Genomic DNA, 20029 nt, shown 5'->3' with positions numbered 1-20029 from the left:
CGTCTACAGAAACGTTGAAGTGCGTCCGTGACGTCCAGAGGAGCTTCGACATACACACACTTCAAGGCAGCGGCTCAGAGAACTGAGCTGATTCAAGGAGGGAGGTTTCTACTTCCTGTCCGGAAATGTAAATATCTTTAGGAATCAGACAAATTAAAGGGATAGTTCACCCAAAATTCAAATTTCTACTCATTATCTCCTCTTTCTTCGTCCAAAAAGACAAAAAAGACACACCAAAAAACATCCAAATACCTCCATGCTGCTCGTATGTAATGTCCCTCTTGTATTGAAGCCATGACATGAGAAATTGTTCAGAAAAAAATTAAATAAGTCTATATTTTACACTGGGAGCTTCCGCTACAAACAAGCTTGAAATATAGACTTATTTAATTTTTTTCAGAACAATTTCTCCTGTCGGGGCTTCAATACCAGAGGGACATTACATACGAGCAGCATGGAGGTATATGGATGTTTTTTGGTGTGTCTTTTTGTTACGAAGACAGTTGGTATCCATTTGCAACCGTCATATGGACATGCACTGCTACGCCGAGACCCCCTGTAACTCAGAGAAGCCACGGAGCACAGCAAAAACTCAAAATCTTTCCAAGAATATTTGTCTTATTTCTTGTCAAAATATCTCAATTTTAGTCAAAACTAAACTCTTTCCACTTTAAATAAGACTCATCACCTAAAAATTAACTTGTTCTTAGATAATTTTCACTTGTTTTCAATTGAAATAAGTAGAAAAATCTGCTAGTGAAAGGAAGTTTTTTTTTGCTTGTAATAAGAAAGAAAAACTTGCTCCACTATCAGATTTTTCTACTTATTTCAAGTGAAAATCTGCTTGAAAGAAGTAAAAAGTGTCTAAAAACAAGCTACTTTTTAATGTATAACTAGTATGTATATGTATAAATATACTTATTTTAGGTAGAATGAGATTTGTTTTGACTAGAAATAAGACAAATATTCTTGGTAAGATTTTGAGTTTTTGCAGTGAGGACTCTGAAACTTCTCCCAGCCCTTAGTCCACATGAGGGGGAGGAGATAATGAGTAGAAATTTGAATTTTGGGTGAACTATCCCCTTAACTGCAGCATGATGTGTTTTCATTTCACTGTCTGAGAAAGAGGAGGAGGAGGAGGAGCTGTGTTTGTGTTTCTACTGTGAATGTGTGTGTGTGGCGTTCGTTCATCCCTCCCAGGGGGGGCTGCGTCGTCCGTCCACGTCCGTCTCCACGTGGTACAACATGTCGGCCAGCGTGTGTTCGATCACGGCGCCCCAGCCCATGTCGCTCATCTGAAGGAGGGGGGGGGGGGGGGGGGGAGCAGACAAAGTAGTGAGAAGATGTTCATTCGTTCGTCAGACATGAAACTAGGGATGTCCCGATCCGATATTGATATCGGATATCTGTCTGACATCAGCCAAAAAAAACTAATATCAGATTATATCAGACTGCATCTAAAATCTCCGATATAAACGCTCCGATAAAAGCAGTCCATTATTCTGCTCCAGCACTTTTGTCCTAGGTGACTCTCATGCAGAGATCACATGATCACAACAACAACAGCGTGTGTGCGATTCATCCATGGTGCGATTGTAGCAAGGAGAAGTGATGTCGGCCCATGGATGTATTATATTATCCATGTGTCGGCCGTGTGGCACGTAGGCTACACACACGTACATTTTACAGTTAAAAAGTAAGCTCACTACTGTCTGTCCCATATAGCAGCAGCCTGTCAGCCAGTAACAGGAGGACTCGCCTTTGTATTAGAATTTGAAAAATATAAATAATCGATTTTTTTCACCACCCCTAATATCGGATCAATATCGGTATCGGCCGATATTTAAGGCTGCAATATCGGTATCGTATTGGAAGTGAAAAAGTGGTATTGGGACATCCCTACATGAAAACGGAAAACGAATCGTTATTGTTATCTTTTCCGTTATCTGATTTAATTTGACATGTTTGTAAATGGAAATTGGTAATTAAAAAAACCTCTGTGGTCATATTTATCTATTTCCTGTTAGCTTCTTCTCTGTGACCCAGAGTCTGCAGCCAGACGCTTTTCAAAATAAAAGCACAGCTCGAATAACGCGACTACGACAGCTACTGAAACCATGGAAAACTGGTTTCCGTTTGTGATGCTCGGAAACATGTAGATAATATAGTAGCTACACTTGGACATTAATTAATGTTCATATCAGCAGATAATGACTGAATCTTGATGACATTGATCTGTGCAGTGCGAGTTCTCACCGGCTGGAACTTGACTTCCTTCGGTGGATGTTTGAAATGTGGCCCGAAGTTCACCGACACCTGAGGAGAGAAACGTTACAAACACGTCACGTTGAGAAAAAAAAAGTAGAGAAATGCAGAGGGATCAGAGGTGAAGAGGAGAGGAGGTGTAAATGAGGAGCTGGAGAAACCGACCGTGCAGCTCTTGTAGAGCGAGATGGCCGGGAAGTACAGGCCTTCAAACAGGTTCTCGAAGGCAACACCTTGACTCACTCCGTTCTTGTAGAAGATCATCTGGAAAACAGGAGCGTTGAGTTACAGCTGCAGAATGAGTCTCATCTAGTTCTGTCAGAACAAACTTCACTATTCAAACAGAATTCAAATTATTTTCAAAATGAGAAGATTTGAAGGTGGAAACTGACTCCAAAGTGTTCCTTCTGCAACGACGCAAATCAACATTGTGTGTCGTAACGTTCGGGGAAGAGATAGATAGATAGATAGATACAGGGTTTTTCCTGCGTTCAAAATTGCGTGGCGGCCGCCTCCACCTTATTTTGTGCCGCCCCCAGCGATATGCAGGGTTTTTTCTGCATTATAAATTTTGAGGCGGCCGCGCGCCTGAATCTTGATTGAAAATCAATGAAAGCTCAGTGGCGCTGTTTGCAACCAGAGACGTTCTCAACTCGACCGCAGCAGAAGGGGTGCGTTTGATTTAAACTCCGGGCCGGGCCGCAAGGTGACGTTGACGCGCTGCTTGTGTGCCCGCGGGGGCGGGGCTCATCGGGGCTCCGCTCCGTTCAGACGTTGTGCTGAGCTTGAACCAACGCACCTCACCGGCGCAGAGCGAGAGAGAGAGAGAAGGAGACGCGGTGGTGTCCTTTGTAGCTTGGTGACAGGACTTCGGGTACCCGTAAAAGCCGACTCCCAATTTACTGCCGGACCCAAATTTTTAATAACCATGCTAGCGTTTCACCAACTCTCATCTCCGCCAGTCAGCCTCTCAACCTGCCGCCTCTCTCGCGTGCGGGCGCACCGCACGTAAACACACGTGAGGAAAAAAATAATAATTTTTTTTTGGATACTTTTGGAAACACTGATCAAGCTGTGCGTACGCACAACTCTCCGCAATATTCCATTGATAAATCACACCGGACCCAAGAATGGTGCAGACATGAACACACCTCATATTCCACCCCCAGAATGCCTCAGCACAACCATATGGTCAGCACGTGCATAATTAAGTAGCCATGTGCGCTCTGTGGAGCGGCAACAAAGTAACAACAAACACAACGGGCGGAGAGCTGATTCACCCGGAATGATGCTTCGGCGGACCTGCCCTCGCTTTTGAGGTTGGTTGTGAAAAAAATGCCTGCTGTCCAGACAACTGTGTTTTTTTTATCTACTTTTTTTTTTGTTGTTCTTCATCACGCGATCGACCCACACTGTCTCCGGTCGATCGCGACCCCCTGCTCACGGCCAAAATGTTGAACGGAGGAAGAGAAGTCTCACCTTGCTGGGGGTGATGGACTTCAGACTCTTCTCTGCTTTGTCCACGTAGTCCTTCTCCTCGAAGTACAGGTAGCTCTTGAACTTGATCAGCGCCTGGAAACAGAAACAGGAAAACGTCAGAAAGAGAAACGTCCTACAGCGAGGAGGAGTCAGCGAACGCCTCTTCTCGTCTCGTCTTCGTCACCTTGTCCTTGTAGGTGTCGGGCAGAGCTTTGGCCGTCTCGGTGCCGTCGGGCAGCTCGATGAAGAAGCCCAGCGTGTCGCCCTGGCCGTAGCTGGACGAGTAGTGTTTCCCCAGCGACTGGTGGAAGCGCGTTCCCTTCTTGCTGCGCCACGAGTAGCTGAACTTGTCGTAGCCCAGAGGAGCCTGAAGGTTTCCTGAGGTGGACACACGACCATCACACAGATAACGGAAAAAGTTTTCATCAAACAGCAGCTCAAACACTACGACGGAGTAGTAGGGCTACATTGAGAAAAAAATGTCTCAGACTTAGAGAATAAAGTCACAATTTTACGAAAAAAAATCACAATGTTACAAAAAAAGTGACAATTTTAGGAGGAAAAAGTCACAGTTTTACAAGAAAAGTCATAATTTTACAAGAAAAAGTCATAAGTTTACAAGAAAAAGTCATAATTTTACAAGAAAAAGTTATAATTTTACGAGAAAGAGGTCACAATTTTACGAAAAAGTCACAATTGTACGAAAAAAGTCACAGTTTTACGAAAAAAGTGACAATTTTACGAGGAAAAAAGCCACAGTTTTACAAGAAAAAGTCATAATTTTACAAGAAAGTCATAATTTTACAAGAAAAGGTCATAGTTTTACAAGAAAAAGTTATAATTTTACGACAAAAAGACAATTTTACGGAAAAAGTATTTTTTTTTACGAAAAAGTCAAAATTTTACGAATAAAGTCACAATTTAATTTTACAAGAAAAAGTCATAATATTACAAGAATTAAGTCATATTTTATGAGAAAAAAGTGACAATTTTACAGAAATAAAGCCCGAATTTTACAAGAATAAAGTAATAAATTTACAAGAAAAAAAGTCATAATTTTATGGGAATAAAGTCAGTGTTTCTGTGTGCTCACCGAGCGGCTGCGACCAGCCTAGCCTAGCGGCCGTGTCCGGCGGCATCTCGTCGACCGTCACCTCGAAGTACCAGGACCCTTTGCGGACGCCGTGTGAAGCTCGGACCATGGAGTAACCCTTCTCCCCCGTCACCGTCAGACGGTCGTCAGAGATCTTCAGCTGAGGAGCTGAGACACACACACACATTTTATTACTTTTTCTTGCTTTTAATTGTATGTTTAATAGGGGTGGGAGAAAAAATCGTTTCACATAAATATCGCAGTATCTTTTTTGACGATTTTTAAATCGATTTTTTTTTTCAAAAATCGATTTTTTTAAATTTTATTTTTTAAATATTGTGCAATGTGCATTTGTTCTCCTTTTTTACATACTGAGAGTCCAGGTTTTGAAAAGGGTTTAAGTTCACTTTATAATGGAGTATGTTAATTTATAGGCTCCTACAGTATTTGTGTGCAGATAAATGTTAAAAATGCCTAATGACTGAAAATCGAGAGAATCTGCAATATCGTAGAATCACAATTTAAATCGAATCGCCATCCAAAAAATCGTAGAAGAATCGAATCAGGAAAAAGCATATTGTCCCAGCCCTAATGTTTAATGTTTCAAATTTTTACTATTTTTTTTTTTTTTTTGCAATTCTCACTGTTACATATTTAGTTTTTATGTAAAGCACATTGAGTTGCTCCTTGGTATGAAATGTGCTGTATAAATAAAGCTGCCACGCCTTGTGTTGTGGGTTCCTGTCACGTTTTCTGAATTTTTAGCACGTTTGTGTGTGTTTACCCTTGGCTGCAGTGAGTTGAGCCTTCAGGGCCACTGTAGTTTTCAGCTCGGTCATGAATAACAGTCCTAAAGGTCTTTTCACACACTTCAAGCTCTCTGAACCTGTTCACCTTTAGAGTTCCTATCCCAGGCGGCTAGACTTACAATTTTACTGATAACACAATACAACTGATGAGCACGCAGCCCCTCCGTCCAATCAGGAATCATAAACGTCGTATTTTGATCAACATTACGTCTGAAATTAATTATTTAATGGTGGTTGCAACCAACCAAAGTTGTCTGAGACTAATCTGATTGGTCGGTCACATTCTGGACCACATTTCGTTATTGATATGTCAAATCACTTATGTCATTAATTACTGTCTAATACTTACCAGAGATACTCAGATTTTTTATAATTTTGCCATTTTGCCAAAAATGAGCTGCCTGGGATGGAACCTTCACTGCAAAAAACTCTAAATCTTTCCAAGAATATTTGTCTTATTTCTTGTCAAAATGTCTCAATTTTAGTCAAAACTAAAAAATTAACTTGTTTTTAGATCATTTTCACTTGTTTCAAACTAATTTTCACTTGAAATAAGTAGAAAAATCTGCCAGTGAAAGCAAGTTTTTTGTGCTTGTAATAAGAAAGAAAAACTTGCTCCACTATCAGATTTTTCTACTTATTTCAAATGAAAATCTGCTTGAAAGAAGTAAAAAGTGTCTAAAAACAAGCTGCTTTTTAATGTATAACTATGTATGTATATGTATAAATATACTTATTTTAGGTATAATGAGATTTGTTTTGACTAAAAATGACATTTTGACTAGAAATAAGACAAATATTCTTGGTGAGATATTGAGTTTTTGCAGCGTTTAAGCGACTGTGTGTGTGTGTGTGTGTGTGTGTGTGTGTGTGTGTGTGTGTGTGTGTGTGTGTGTGTGTGTGTGTGTGTGTGTGTGTGTGTGTGTGTGTGTGTGTGTGGTTATCACCTCTGTCGTGCAGGGCCAGCAGCACCCTCTCGTACAGACAGGCCCGGTACAGGTCTCCAGGGATGGGTTTCCCGGCCCAGCAGTCCAGCTCCAGCTTCTCGGGGTCGGGGGCGTGGGGGTCGGGCTCGGCCAGGATGTAGCGGTAGCCGTCTTTGTTGAACGGGTGCTCCAGCGGGTAACCGTGAGGCGGGAGGCGCTGGGCCGAGAACAGGGGGTCGCTACGGTGAAGGAGAGAGGAGCTTACTTTGTGTGGCACTGGGCCAGCGAGTTCACTCTGGACAAGGTAACATCACTGTAGCTCAGTGAAACACCACCAACACGGAGGACAGTATGAGTTTTGCTTTTACCGCACACTCATGTGTCATGCATGCACGCTTCTGTGTGTGTGTGAATGACAATAACGTAGAAAGAGCGCTTTGCAGAGATGAATGAACGGAGCGATATTGCGTTGGTCTAGGCAAGGCAAGGCAAGGCAATTTTATTTGTATAGCCCGTTTTTACAAACAGTTTGTCTCAAAGGGCTTTACATGGCATCGTAGCAACATCCTCTGTCCTTAGACCCTCACATCGACTGAGGAAAAACTCCATGGAAAACCCTTTTAACAGGGAAAAACAGGAGAAACCTCAGGGTGAGCAACTCTACTCCAGTGGTTCTCAACCGGGGGGGCGTGGACACTCTCCCGGAGCAGCGCGAGCACAGGACGGGAGGGTGGGGGTCATCCCCCAGTCGGTAATTTCTCCCGCTAATCACGGAAGGAAAAAAGTAAGATTGTGGGGGATATTTTTCGCACTATCTGGCAACCCTGGCCTGCCTGCGCGTATGAGCCCGGTGACAGGACTCAGTCATTTTTTGGAGGCAGTGATACGCCGAGGAGCGTTTGGTCTCCTGTTCATAGATATAAATATATTCTTTATATGTCTATCCTCCTGCCGCTGTCGGCACGAGCGGACCTGTTGGTCCGAGTGGATGTGGCGGTGCGCATCAGGTTTCGTTTTTTTTTTTTTTTTTTCTTCCTCCGTGCATGTCCGCGGTGCACCGCTGCACGGACATGCCCCCCCATAGCAGAGCAAACGGGCCCTTGAATGACTGGTCCAGACCCCTGGATTTAAAACATGAGATTTGTTGTTGCTCCCCACTAGACCAGTTCTGAGTTCATACACTCCAGCCATTCTTGCCTTGTTGCCTTACAATGATAGGAACCTCAGTCAGTAGGCCTGCTTAATGTGCTTTTTTATCTGAAACAAATGTTCCCTTCATGTTCTTCTCAGTCAGAGTACACCAGAATGCTTAATTTATGTGTTAAAATCACAATTTTAACCCCTACAGGGGTTTGGTGACTCACCTTTTTCACTCCTTCTGAGTTTGCAGGCATACAGTATGCATTGCATATATTCACCCCTACAGAGGTTTGTTCACCCTTGGTCAGCCTTCTGGTCATTTCAACAATTAAAACTGCCATTTTTTCCCATTGTCCTCAATGGTAAAACAGAATCATAATGGAATATCAAAGAAACAACGTTTTTAGAACAAGGTTCCATCAGGTTTAAAATACAAGGCAAGAAATGACGACATTTATATGCACACCTGACGAAGAACCCTAAGTGCCGGGTGTTGGGGGGGACTAACTGCACTGAACCAGCTTGGGGGGGGGGGGCCAGCTTGGAAAAGGTTGAGAACCCCTGGTCTATTCTATTTGTGGCGGACATCATTTATACATACATGAATGTATGGGAAACACTGGTGTGCACAGCAAACATGTGATCCAAGCGTGTGTGTGTGTGTACCTGCGTGTCCTCTTCGTAGCCCCTGCAGTGGCTCCTTCCTGCTGCTGCTGCTGTTTACGTTTGGCTCCTCTTCCTTTTCCAGGGCCGGGGGCCAAGGCACCTTCAATTTAACAAAACAACACAAAAAAAACACACACACATTTCTAGATTACACTGAATACACACCAAACACACACACACACATATACACACAGAGACTGACACACAGTGAAAGCAGGTTATTACAGCAGGCACAAAGAGGCAGGAATTAGTCGGAGCGGCGTCGTCCAAACACTATCAGCCTCGAGTCAGAGTGACGCTGCCACACGGTGAGTCAGAGCTCAGCTGAATTATGGGATGTTTCATAAACACGAGAAGAATCTAAAACCCTGACAATGATGATAATGCTGCAAGTAGCTGAAACTAGAAACTAAAGAACAAACTGTGGCTGTGAAACGACCACAGAGAAAGAGAAAAAAACACACTCCTGTTTCTGTTTTAACAGATTAAAACAAAGTTGTTCCTCGACAGTTTCTGCTGCATTTAAAGGGATAATTCAACATTTAGTCAAATTCTCCTATCTCTACCCTACCATAATCCCTATAGTCATAGCAGTAGGTGCGTTATCTTTAATTATCGGTGCAAGCTGTTTTTAGAACGGCGGAGCAGAGCCGTGAGCTGCTCAGAGCTACGCTACGGAGGCTCATTATGGGATTTCTTGGTTTCCCTCATCAAACTCATCAAATACACAATCCAAAAACTCCACAACGCTCTGGTGGACAAGACACCTGCACATTCACCACGCTATGAGATAATAACACAACGTTACCACACAGAGTTGTTTTAGAGGGAAATTCATGCAAAACCACAGATACACGTTGCCTTCAGGGACAGTTTTTCATCACCAGTCTCTGTATTTCCCTCTAAAACAACTCTGTGTGGTAACGTTGTGTTATTATCTCATAATGTGGTGAATGTGCAGGTTGTTCTGGCTAAAACAACTCCGTCTCATAATGTTACATAACATATATAGAGATTATGGTGATAGGAGAATTTGACTAAATGTTGAACTATCCCTTCAACACTGTGGTGGATGATTTAAAGTCTGCACATAATGAGGAGCCGCTTCACATCACACAGCAAAGCAGCTTCACCGCCATCTACACTGCAATGTCATTTCATTGAGAAGTCATTTGAGACCACGAGCATCTGACGAATCATATTTATATATTTCTGTGGAGTAAGAGGAGGAGGAGGAAGAGGAGGAGGCTCATTAGCATTGGATGAAAGCCAACGGCACAGTCTGACTCTGTGCTCTCACCTGTCAGACAGGACTGAGGGCACAGAGGCACTGCAGAGGTTTGTGAAGGGGTTTCAGGGCCATTAGCAGCAAGACAGACGATCACCGATCAAAGGAGGAAGTGTAGCAGCCCAAAACATAATAACGGCCAATAAGTTCATCATTTTGTCCATTTTAAATGTAATAAAGCCAATAACATCATAACTTGCCGATAATGTAATAAAAAATCATTTAAAAAAGTTTTACAAATAACATAAGTTACACCCCATTGGACAAAATTTTGAAGCAAACACCAAAAATACACAAATGTTTGTTCTGAGACTGAAGAACATTACTTTTTTTTTAAGGAAATCTATGTTCAAATTAGGGCCAATGGTGTGAATTTTTTGAAATACTGTAGAGATATTTCTGGAAAAAATTGGTAAGATTTCTAAAGATTTTTTTAAAATTATTATTAAAAATAAAAAAAAAGGTTAAAAATTTATCTAGAAAAAAGTGGAAAACCGACTCAAAAGAAAATACATTTTTTTTATTCTAGAAAGAGTGGTAAAATTTCTCAAAAAAAAGATAAGTTTTTTAAATTCTAGAAAAAAGTGGTAAAATTTTAAGAAAAAATTGGGGACCGTACGTTCAAATTAGGACCAATGGTGTGAATTCTTGGAAATACTGTAGAGAAATTTCTGGGAAAAATTGGCAAGATTTCTAAAGAATTTTTTTTTTTTTAAACAAGGTTAAAAATTATCTAGAAAAAAGTGGAAAACCTACTCAAAAAATATATTTATTTATTTTTAATTCTAGAAAAAGTGGTAAAATTTCAAGAAAAAATTGGGGACCCCCTTGAGCCCTCTCAAGGGCCCTCTAACCGCAACTTTGAGAACCATTGCAATAAAGCACAATGAAGTGTCGCAGGAGCATTTTATTGAGCATTTGAGATAAGAAAAATAATTATTTAAGACTTGAACACAATACTTAAGCGAATTTAAGACTTTTTAAGGCCTACAATTTTGATTTTTGATTTTTTTTTTTATTACATTATTGGCAAGTTATTACGTTATTGGCTTCGTTACATTTAAAATGGCCAACATTATTACGTTATTGGCCGTTATAACGTTTTGGGTTGTTACAAAGGAGGAAGGAGGGGTCAAAGCTTTTGGGAGGGAGGGGTGGGGGGGGCAAACAGATGCAGAGAGCAGACAGTCGACAGTCGTGGGGAGGGGGGGGGGGGTTACGACTGGACGTGGATGAAGTTGCCCACAAGATGTTTGACTGAGGATCAGTTTGTTTGGTTATTTTTTGTTGTTGTTTTTTTTAGGTTTGGGGACAAACTGAAACTGATTGGAAACTCAGGGCCAACTTCGATCCAGAAGGGGACGACACACACACACACACACACACACACACACACACACACACACAACCACACACACGCGCACACACACACACACACACACACAACCACACACACACACACACACAGATCAGCTCCAGACGCTAAAAACACCACATAGTCACCTGAGAAAGAAGATCCACCTGGAACACAACACACAGAGTCACCACCGGCATCACGGTCACACTGGGGAGTTTATACTGGTTTATACTGGTTTGTACTGGTTTTACTGGCTGCTGTCACACAAGACGTGTTCGATTCAGTTCTCTCCGACAGAACCATCTGGGGTCCGTTTCACAAAGCAGCTTTAGTGAAAACTCTGAGTCTGTTCACCCTGAAATGAGGCAAACTCTGGGTTTTCCGTTTCACAAAGAGAGGTAACTGAAGCTCAGAGTCAGTTACTATGGCAACACACTCTGTGAACCTAACCTGGTCGGGAGCAGGTTTTCTCCAACTAACCCTGAGTTTCTCCTTTTTATCTGAAGCCTGTAGACTGAAAGCAGCAGCTGACAGGACATGTAAACTCCTCAACTGGATGTTTTATTCTCCATGAGGATTTGTTTGATTGTTCCCGTTGTTCTGCACTGTCAGTTTATCTGAACAACCCTCACATGACACGACACGGACACACGCGCAGTTCCATTTATGGATTATTTCCAGGTGTGATTGCTGACTACACGCACATCCCCATCATGTTATAATGGAGACAAACTTCAACATATCAAACACACAATGTTGATTAACTCTCGATATTTCGTGATTCTGCGTCAGCATTCATACGTCACTCCACCGTGAGAAGTGGGAGGAGCTGGGCTTTTTTTTTTTCTGGTTGCCATGGTGAATCATGTTATCTTTGTTCCATTGATGAGGGCTTTTCATCTCCCTGTAACTCAGGGTCAAGTTACTCAGAGTTGAATGAACCAACTGTTATCACCTGTTCTGAAACCCAAAACTCTGAGTTTCCTATCTCAGAGTAGATCAACTCAGAGTTCAGGACTAGGCTCAGAGTTTGTTGAACCTGCTTTGTGAAACGGACCCCTGGACTGAGTTGTGAGTTGTGAGTTGTGTTCTCACCGTTGAGGCCGCCGGCCGTGGGCGTGGCTGTGGTCTGTTTCTGAGTGTCGTACGACGGCCCGATGGTTCCCAGGTCCTACACGGGAAGTCGCACACATCAAACATTAGTTAGTTATGAGTCGTGTCGTGTGTGTTGTAAACAGTGTGTGTGTGTGTCTCCAGAAGCAGCAGCAGAGACACAGACCTGGTCCAACAGGCCGAACTTGGGGTATTCCTCCTCCGGGTCTTTGCTGCCGGGGTCGGGGTGTTCCTTCACCAGGAAAACGTCTCGCTCTTTACTCTGGGAAAACCAAACAACAAATGTTTTATAAAATCACTGTGACAGAACTGTGTTAATGTAATAAATGATCTGTAGTAGGATGAAGAGTCGGAGTCGAAGAAAAAAGATGCACAAATATTTTCCAGTTTAAGAGGATGTAAAAAACATGTAATAAAAAAGAACAGTTATGGATTTTTGACTTGTATTGTATATTGTTGGCTGTAAACCGGTTCATTATTGTAGCATTTCATCTGCTCCTTTCCAATCCCAGGACTGGAATGAACAAATAAAATAAAATGAAAAATGAAAATGATGATGACTTAGTGAATTCTTATTGAAGTCTGTGTTTTTGTTTGTTGTGTCTCATCATCATTGTGAAAGCAGCAAAAACAGCGAGAGGTGGACTAGTAGACGCACAAAGTTTGTAACAAAGCACCACAACGTTACCATTGTCTTGACGATGTTGTTGGGCCAGGTGAGCTTCCCCGGCCTCTGGCGGGTCGTCATGCACTCCCAGTACTTATCGATGAATGGAATGATGTCCTGAAACAGAGATTTTGCAGAAATTATGACAAATGTTCATCGCACAAACATTTTTCTTACAGACTTGAGAAGACACGGGACAACTGCACCGAGCACTGAAAAATTTCTCATAGAGAATGAATGGGAGGAGGTCAACAAACGAACAAATCATTGGACTTTTCATACTGCCTACTGCTGTCTACTGCTCAGGCATACTTGTGTTAACATTAAGACATTTGAAAAATTGATTTAAGACATTTTAATGCCAATTAAGGCCTTGTTTTTAGATTACAGAATTCAATACCTTTTAAGACTTTTTAAGGATCCGTAAGAACCCGGATGGAAATATTTCAACTTCTTTAACCAGCAGACACGAGCCAGTGAGTGACTGAGTGTCATGTCACCAGGCTCATACGCGCAGGCAGGGTTAGGGTTGCCAGATAGTGTGAAAAATATCCACCCACACTCCTACTTTTTTCCTTCATTGATTAGCGGGAGAAATTACCGACCTGGTTGAGAGCAGCATTAGTAAACCACAACAAAAACACGTGTAGCCGGGGCGGTGTTTAGCTCAGTTGGTAGAGCAGTCACCCGCCCCATGTGCAACTTGTCCCGCGTCGGACGGCCCTATCCTGCGTGTCATTCCCCCCCTCTCTGCCTCCCATTTCCTGTCACACTCTGAACTGTCCTATCTAATAAAAGCATGAAAAAAGCCAAAAAATATACTTATAAAAAAAACTAAAAAACACGTGTAGCCTTTTCCCCCCCTCATTTTTCCCATTGACGGAGAACTTTAATCCATGAATTTAAGACCATTGAGTACTGTATTTAAGACCATCTTAGAATTTTCTAATAAGTTTAATACTTTTTAAGGCCTTAATTTTAGATACATGAATGTAAGACTTTTTAAGGATCCGCGGATACCGTGGTAACCTCTGAGCCTCAGGCCAGAGCTCGTTAAGGTTTATAAACAATCCACCTGGAGCTCGTTAACATGTTTATAAACACACACACACACTCTAAATCAGACTGACACAAGATGCAGCTCATCATAACGGGTCACATCAGTCAAACAGACTCTAGAACCAGCTCTTGAAGCTGTTCTCAGATCAGATTATGTATAGTTAATTTTATTTGATGGAGAGGGACAATAAACATTGATACACATTATAAAATAAAATGTAAATGTACTCAATTCTAGCTACCAAGCTAATTTCCATTGACAGTCCCCCTAATATAGTATTGTGCCACATTTACACAAATAGGCACACTACATTAAAGGGATAGCTCACCCAAAATTGAAATTTTACAGGGGGTCTCGGCGTAGCAGTGCATGTCCATATAACGGTTGCAGATGGATACCAACTGTCTTCGTAACAAAAGGACACACCAAAAAACATCCAAATACCTCCATGCTGCTCGTATGTAATGTCCGTCTTGTATTGAAGCCCCGACATGAGACATTGTTCCGAAAAAAATTAAATAAGTCTATTTTTCAAGCTTGTTTGTAGCAGAAGCTTCTCTTCCCGGTTCGTCCAATTTGGAATTTTTGGTGTGTCTTTTTGTTACGAAGACAGTTGGTATCCATTCACAACCGTCATATGGACATGCACTGCTACACCGAGACCCCCTGTAACTCAGAGAAGCCACGGAGGACTCTGAAACTTCTCCCAGCCCTTAGTCCACATGAGGGGGAGGAGATAATGAGTAAGCAATTTCAATTTTGGGTGAACTATCCGTTTAACAACACTACATTATTATCATTATCATTATTCAGTCCTGCAGCACCTCTGTTGAGATGTGTGAAGTGAACCCACCTTGTCCTTGGAGAACATGGTCTTCGGATGCTCCTCCTGAGTCCTGGACCTCCAGGTCAGGTTTGCCAGCGCTGTGAGACACATCTCCTTCAGGTCTGGACAGGAAACAGCAACAGCGGCGTCATCGTGTTAGTGAAGGATTAAAAACACTGAGGTTGTCTGTGAAACACCTCGTTAGCTGTTATAAAACACGTACTTGCTTGTTTCCTGAGGAAGTAGGTGTTCCCACTGTGGTGGCAGACGTTACAGTGAAACACATAATTGGTCATAAAGGGAAGACAAGTCCTGTAGAGGAGGAGGGAGAAGAGTTCATCATTAAAACTCTCAATAAAGACATAATATCAATTGGAGACTGTAACATCCCTAAGCCTTCAACGTTTTCCCCTATGGATCCTAAGGAATCAGTCCTGTCAGCATTAATCTAAAGCCTTAATTATTTTCTAACTTTGTCATAGTATGAAGTATTATTTAGATCTTAATAAAATCAATCAAATCAAATAGTATGAAGTATTTCAAAGGGATAGTTCAACATTTTGTCAAACGGGCCCATTGCCATAATCCCTATAGTCATAGCAGTAGGTTCGTTACCTTTAATTGTCGGTGCAAGCTATTTTTAGAACGGCGGAGCAGAGCCGTGAGCTGCTCAGAGCTACGCTACGGAGGCTCATTATGGGATTTCTTGGTTTCAAACTCATCAAACTCATCAAACTCATCAAATACACAATCCAACAACTCCACAACGCTCTGGTGGACAAGTTGTGAGCTGCACATTCACCACGCTATGAGATAATAACACAACGTTACCACACAGAGTTGTTTTAGGGGGAAATACATGCAAAACCGCTGATGCGTGTTGCCTTCAGGGACAGTTTTTCATCAACAGTCTCTGTATTTCCCTCTAAAACAACTCTGTGTGGTAACGTTGTGTTATTATCTCATAGCGTGGTGAATGTGCAGCTCACAACTTGTCCACCAGAGCATTGTGGAGTTGTTGGATTGTGTATTTGATGAGTTTGATGAGGGAAACCAAGAAATCCCATAATGAGCCTCCGTAGCGTAGCTCTGAGCAGCTCACGGCTCTGCTCCGCCGTTCTAAAAACAGCTTGCACCGACAATTAAAGGTAACGAACCTACTGCTATGACCTTAGGGATTATGGCAATGGGCCAATTTGCCAAAATGCTTAACTATCCCTTTAATCTTAAGCCTTATTTATTTTTAACTTTGTCAAAGTAGGAAGTATTTTAACAACTGTATGTTCCTATTTCCTTCTGTTATGAAATATGTTTTGTACCTGACTGCTCGCTACAAAGCATCTCTCATTTTGAGACTGATGTGATTTTGTACATTGTCCCTGATACAAATTAACTTATTAAACTAAACTGAATATATGATAAATTATAATAATAACATATAGGCAGTCTGTACGTACACAGTGTCGATGCCAAACGTGTCTGCAGTGAACCACTTCATACAGAGAGCACACTGCAGCTCCACGTCCCCCAGCTGCCTCCCGCTGTCCTCGTCCCCCGATCCCGTCAGAGCGTCCGCCGCCTCCGAGCCTTCACCCGCCGTGTCCTGACACACACAACACACACAACAAACACAACACAACAACCGTTAAACAGCTGGTTCAACATCATTGGTTAGAAAATATAACTCAGATTAGGGCTGGGCGATAAAACGATAACGATATATATCGCGATATAACTTTACTCAATAGCAATATGAAACGTGGTCGATAGAGAGTCGATAGGTTTCATTCATTCATATTTTGAAACAGCCAATGAAAACGAGAGTTGCGCCGCGCTGAACCACTGGCTGAGCCAACCAGGTTAGATTGACACAGCACAGGAAGACAGTACACAGCACAACAACACGTGGTAATGTTTGGGCTGCTGCAGCCTGGCGTCAGCAGCGGGGCATCGCCAGTAAAAAAGAGAGAGAGAATGAGTGTTGCCTCGAAAGAAAAAATGGAGGAGAACTAGGACGAGTGACCGCGAAAAGACGTGGTACGTCATGTTTACATTAACCCAGATTGATTGAACTCTAATACAGTACCGTAAACAACACTAAACTTTAACCACGGAGACAGCAGGCAGTCGCAGCGGGTCGAGCTCCGGCCGCCGTCACACATCAGAGGGAGCGCAGTCACGGCGTAGCCGCTCTGCTGCTGCTGCTGCTGCTGCTGCTGCTCCTCACACCAGAGCGACACTGTTCAGCTGTGCCGACCTAAACACTGGCCACTTGCGAAGCAAGCGCTAACCGCGGCGATTTCTCTTCCTTTTTCTTTTTCAGTCAGGTTTAGACTGAGAATGATCGCTAATTAGACGGGCCACGTCAGGTCCGGGTTTTAATTTTCACGTCCGTTTATAACTGTAGCAGCAGCAGCAGCAGAGAGATGGGGCAGATCCTGTAAGGGGAGTGTGGCTCTGATTTAACTCCTGTCTGATGTAATGTTAAAGAATGGCTGAACAGCGGAGTGATAATGTCTGTAAAAAGACCTGTATATACCTGTATATCAGCACTCATGTATGTCTCTTGTCCAATCAAATTATTTGGTTGAAACTAACTTTATATAATACCAGTTTTATTTATCTGAAACTGTTATTAGGCTACTCATTGCTTTTATATGTTAATAATTACATCTGAAATGTTAAATTTTTGATGAAAAATAAATATTTAAATCAGAAATAACCTTCTGATATCTTCAAATCTCATACTCTCTATACTCGTGAGTATGATAGAACATTTAGGCTTGACAAAAACAGTGACTTGAGTCCTATCGTGATATATATCGATATCGACTGATATGAAAAAAATTATCGTGATAGGATTTTTTCTCATATCGCCCAGCCCTAACTCAGATATACAGTTATAATAATAGATGACATGACAAACAGTGTTACCATTCCCTCTTTGCCATTTGAAGACTCAGTATCCATGTTCATGGGTATTTCACCAAACGAAGCGTCCCTGAAAGACGACACAGAGATTTATCAGATATTTCTGGACCAAACTAGTGAAATATACAGGAAGTTAGTTCACATCAAGGTGTGAACAAAATAATTTCCTCAGGCCAAACTCTTCCAGTAACGACACCGATCTGTTATCACACAGGAAATTCACTAACCTACAAGGAGCTGACAGACTATAGCCTGCTACAATTTGGTTTGTAAAATATGAAAAACATAAAATCATCCCATTTGCAAAGTTGAATTTATAATTTGTGTTTTAAAAAATAAGTAACACTGGTTTCAGATGAATCATAGCAGATCTTTGACTGTTACACACCCATCACTTGGGCCGACACATCAAAATAACACAATTTATTACAAAACAAACAGAATCACAGTGTTAGCATCTTGTCTGCACCATTAAAAAAATGGCTGTTTTTACAGTTTTAATTTACAGCTTCACTGTTCCTATAAAGATCACAGCTCCAAACTAACATGTTTTACTAGAAGCAAACAGCACAGTGGTCCACTCCCTAACTTCAAATTTTAAGGCGCTCAAGCAGAAAATTTAGAGGTGCACACTGTAAATCAATCTGCAAAGCAAATATTTACATTTTCTTTTCATGCATGATCCTCACACACATTAACCTGACACCTGCAATGACAGATTTAAGGTTCTTCGAGTGCCTCCATTCAGGGGCAGTCTGGAGCCCTGTCAAGTTGTGTTTCCTGCTATTTTATGTTCATGGATAATCTTCAAGTGTCTGATGCTACAGGAAAAACGTATGGTTCTACACAAATTGTATGCAGCCAGAGGCAAATATGTATATTGAACCTAAACTAAAATAATAACAAAATTCATCTTTTTTTTTCGGACACATAGTCCATATGAAAATGAACAAAGACAACCTTTCCTTTGGAGAGAGTGACATACATACGAAAAGGAAGGCAAGGCATATTCGAAGAGATATGGAAACCGTTTAATGTGTTTGTTTATGGTATCGATTTAGCAAATGACAATGAAGAGGAATAAGTAGTCTTGTAAACCTTGTAACAGAATTAATGAGTTCAAATACCCGCAAGTGTATTAAGCCCTTAAATTATGCACACAATGTTTTATGGCTGAGAAGTGGATGTTTGTGATGTGGTTTTGTTCTTTCTACAACACTTGTACCATGACAGGTGCCTTCGTTGGTGGAGCACAGATCTACATATTTGATATAACTACATATATGTGAATACAAGTGTATGTGTATGTAAGAAAATGATACTAAATATATTGTTTTTAAAAAAAATTAACAAAGAAATGGGAAGAAGTACATAGGAAATACATTGTTATCGCTAAATCTGACATTTCTTCCTGTTGAAACGAGTTCATACCAGCTCTTAGTTGATGCACAGACTTTACAGGTGCAGTCTGATGAACTTACTAACATCAAACCGCTGCAGTTCTGTCTCGGTACCGGTGTTTTCTGGTTATAAACAGCAGTAAACTGGACCAGAACTGGACCAGAAGTGGACCTCATCTGCTTCAGTCTGTCTCTCTGAGCAGCGCTAACGTTAGCAGCTAACTAGCCCGCGCTGCTCTCTAACGGCCGTTTGCGGCTCAAACTGGTCGTTTCTGTGGTTTATATCTTCACCGATAACCTGAGTCATGTCCGACGCTTGTGTGGTAGTAAAACTGTGCCGATGCGGGTCAGACTTACCCCTCTCCGGCCTCCTGTTCGGCTGCAGCAGCGGAACCCGCCTCTCCTTCAGACGCCATATTGGTTTCTAATCAATGAAAACAAAAAAACTGCCGAGAGTGACGGCGACTTCCGGTGGCGCTGCCGCTCAGCAGCGACACCGCAGGCCGCCAGGGGAACTGCAGCCACACGTTTACAGCCAGGATCAACTACTGCAGTTCAGAGGTCAGTGGTAAGTAACAACTGAACTTACACAGGCAAATACAAGTGAAATAAAATTGAAAATAAATTAAAATTAGATAAAAAAAAATTGCATTAGATTGGATTTTTATATAAACGCTTCTGCCATTTCCCTATTAAACTCCAGGGGGGAAAGTTAGCCTATCCGGTCCTTGGTGTTTTTAACTTTTCAACCCCTTTTGTGAATTGTATATCCTACTTCTTTATTTTCTTTATGTATTTATGCTGTTGGTTGTTGCATAATATTGTTGTATATTTTGTACTGTGCATGTTCTACATCTGTTACACTAATGGTTCTCAAAGTGGGGTCCCCAACTTTTTGGAAGATTTGTTTGTTTTTTGTTTTTTTTACTTTTTTGAGAAATATCTCCATTTTTTTCTAGAAAATGTTTACTTTTTTTTTTTTTTTTTTTGAAATCTTACAACCTTTTAT

General features: G+C 41.6%; 1 protein-coding gene across 2 annotated transcripts; it reads right to left on the bottom strand.

Moving 5' to 3' along the window:
• Positions 1 to 570: 570 nt before the first annotated feature.
• ash2l (ash2 like, histone lysine methyltransferase complex subunit) lies at positions 571 to 19436 on the bottom strand (the record flags this gene model as incomplete). Of its 2 annotated transcripts, XM_083983631.1 has the most annotated exons (17): positions 571 to 1295; positions 2257 to 2316; positions 2431 to 2529; positions 3745 to 3837; positions 3929 to 4122; positions 4838 to 5005; positions 6594 to 6811; positions 8379 to 8478; positions 11170 to 11187; positions 12119 to 12194; positions 12303 to 12398; positions 12825 to 12920; positions 14717 to 14811; positions 14913 to 15001; positions 16147 to 16292; positions 17624 to 17690; positions 19378 to 19436. In XM_083983631.1, 17 exons carry the CDS (start codon positions 19434 to 19436, stop codon positions 1188 to 1190), a joined length of 1782 nt encoding a protein of 593 aa, XP_083839757.1. In that variant the 3' UTR covers positions 571 to 1187. The 2 variants fall into 2 exon arrangements, with proteins under 2 accessions (XP_083839757.1, XP_083839758.1); XM_083983632.1 differs by lacking the exon at positions 11170 to 11187.
• Positions 19437 to 20029: the final 593 nt, after the last annotated feature.

The sequence above is a fragment of the Trachurus trachurus genome (assembly GCF_905171665.1).
Source record: "Trachurus trachurus genome assembly, chromosome: 12".
Lineage (NCBI taxonomy): Eukaryota > Metazoa > Chordata > Actinopteri > Carangiformes > Carangidae > Trachurus > Trachurus trachurus.
The sequence above is the reverse complement of the archived record's forward strand: the minus strand, read 5'-3'. Positions and strand labels throughout refer to the sequence as shown.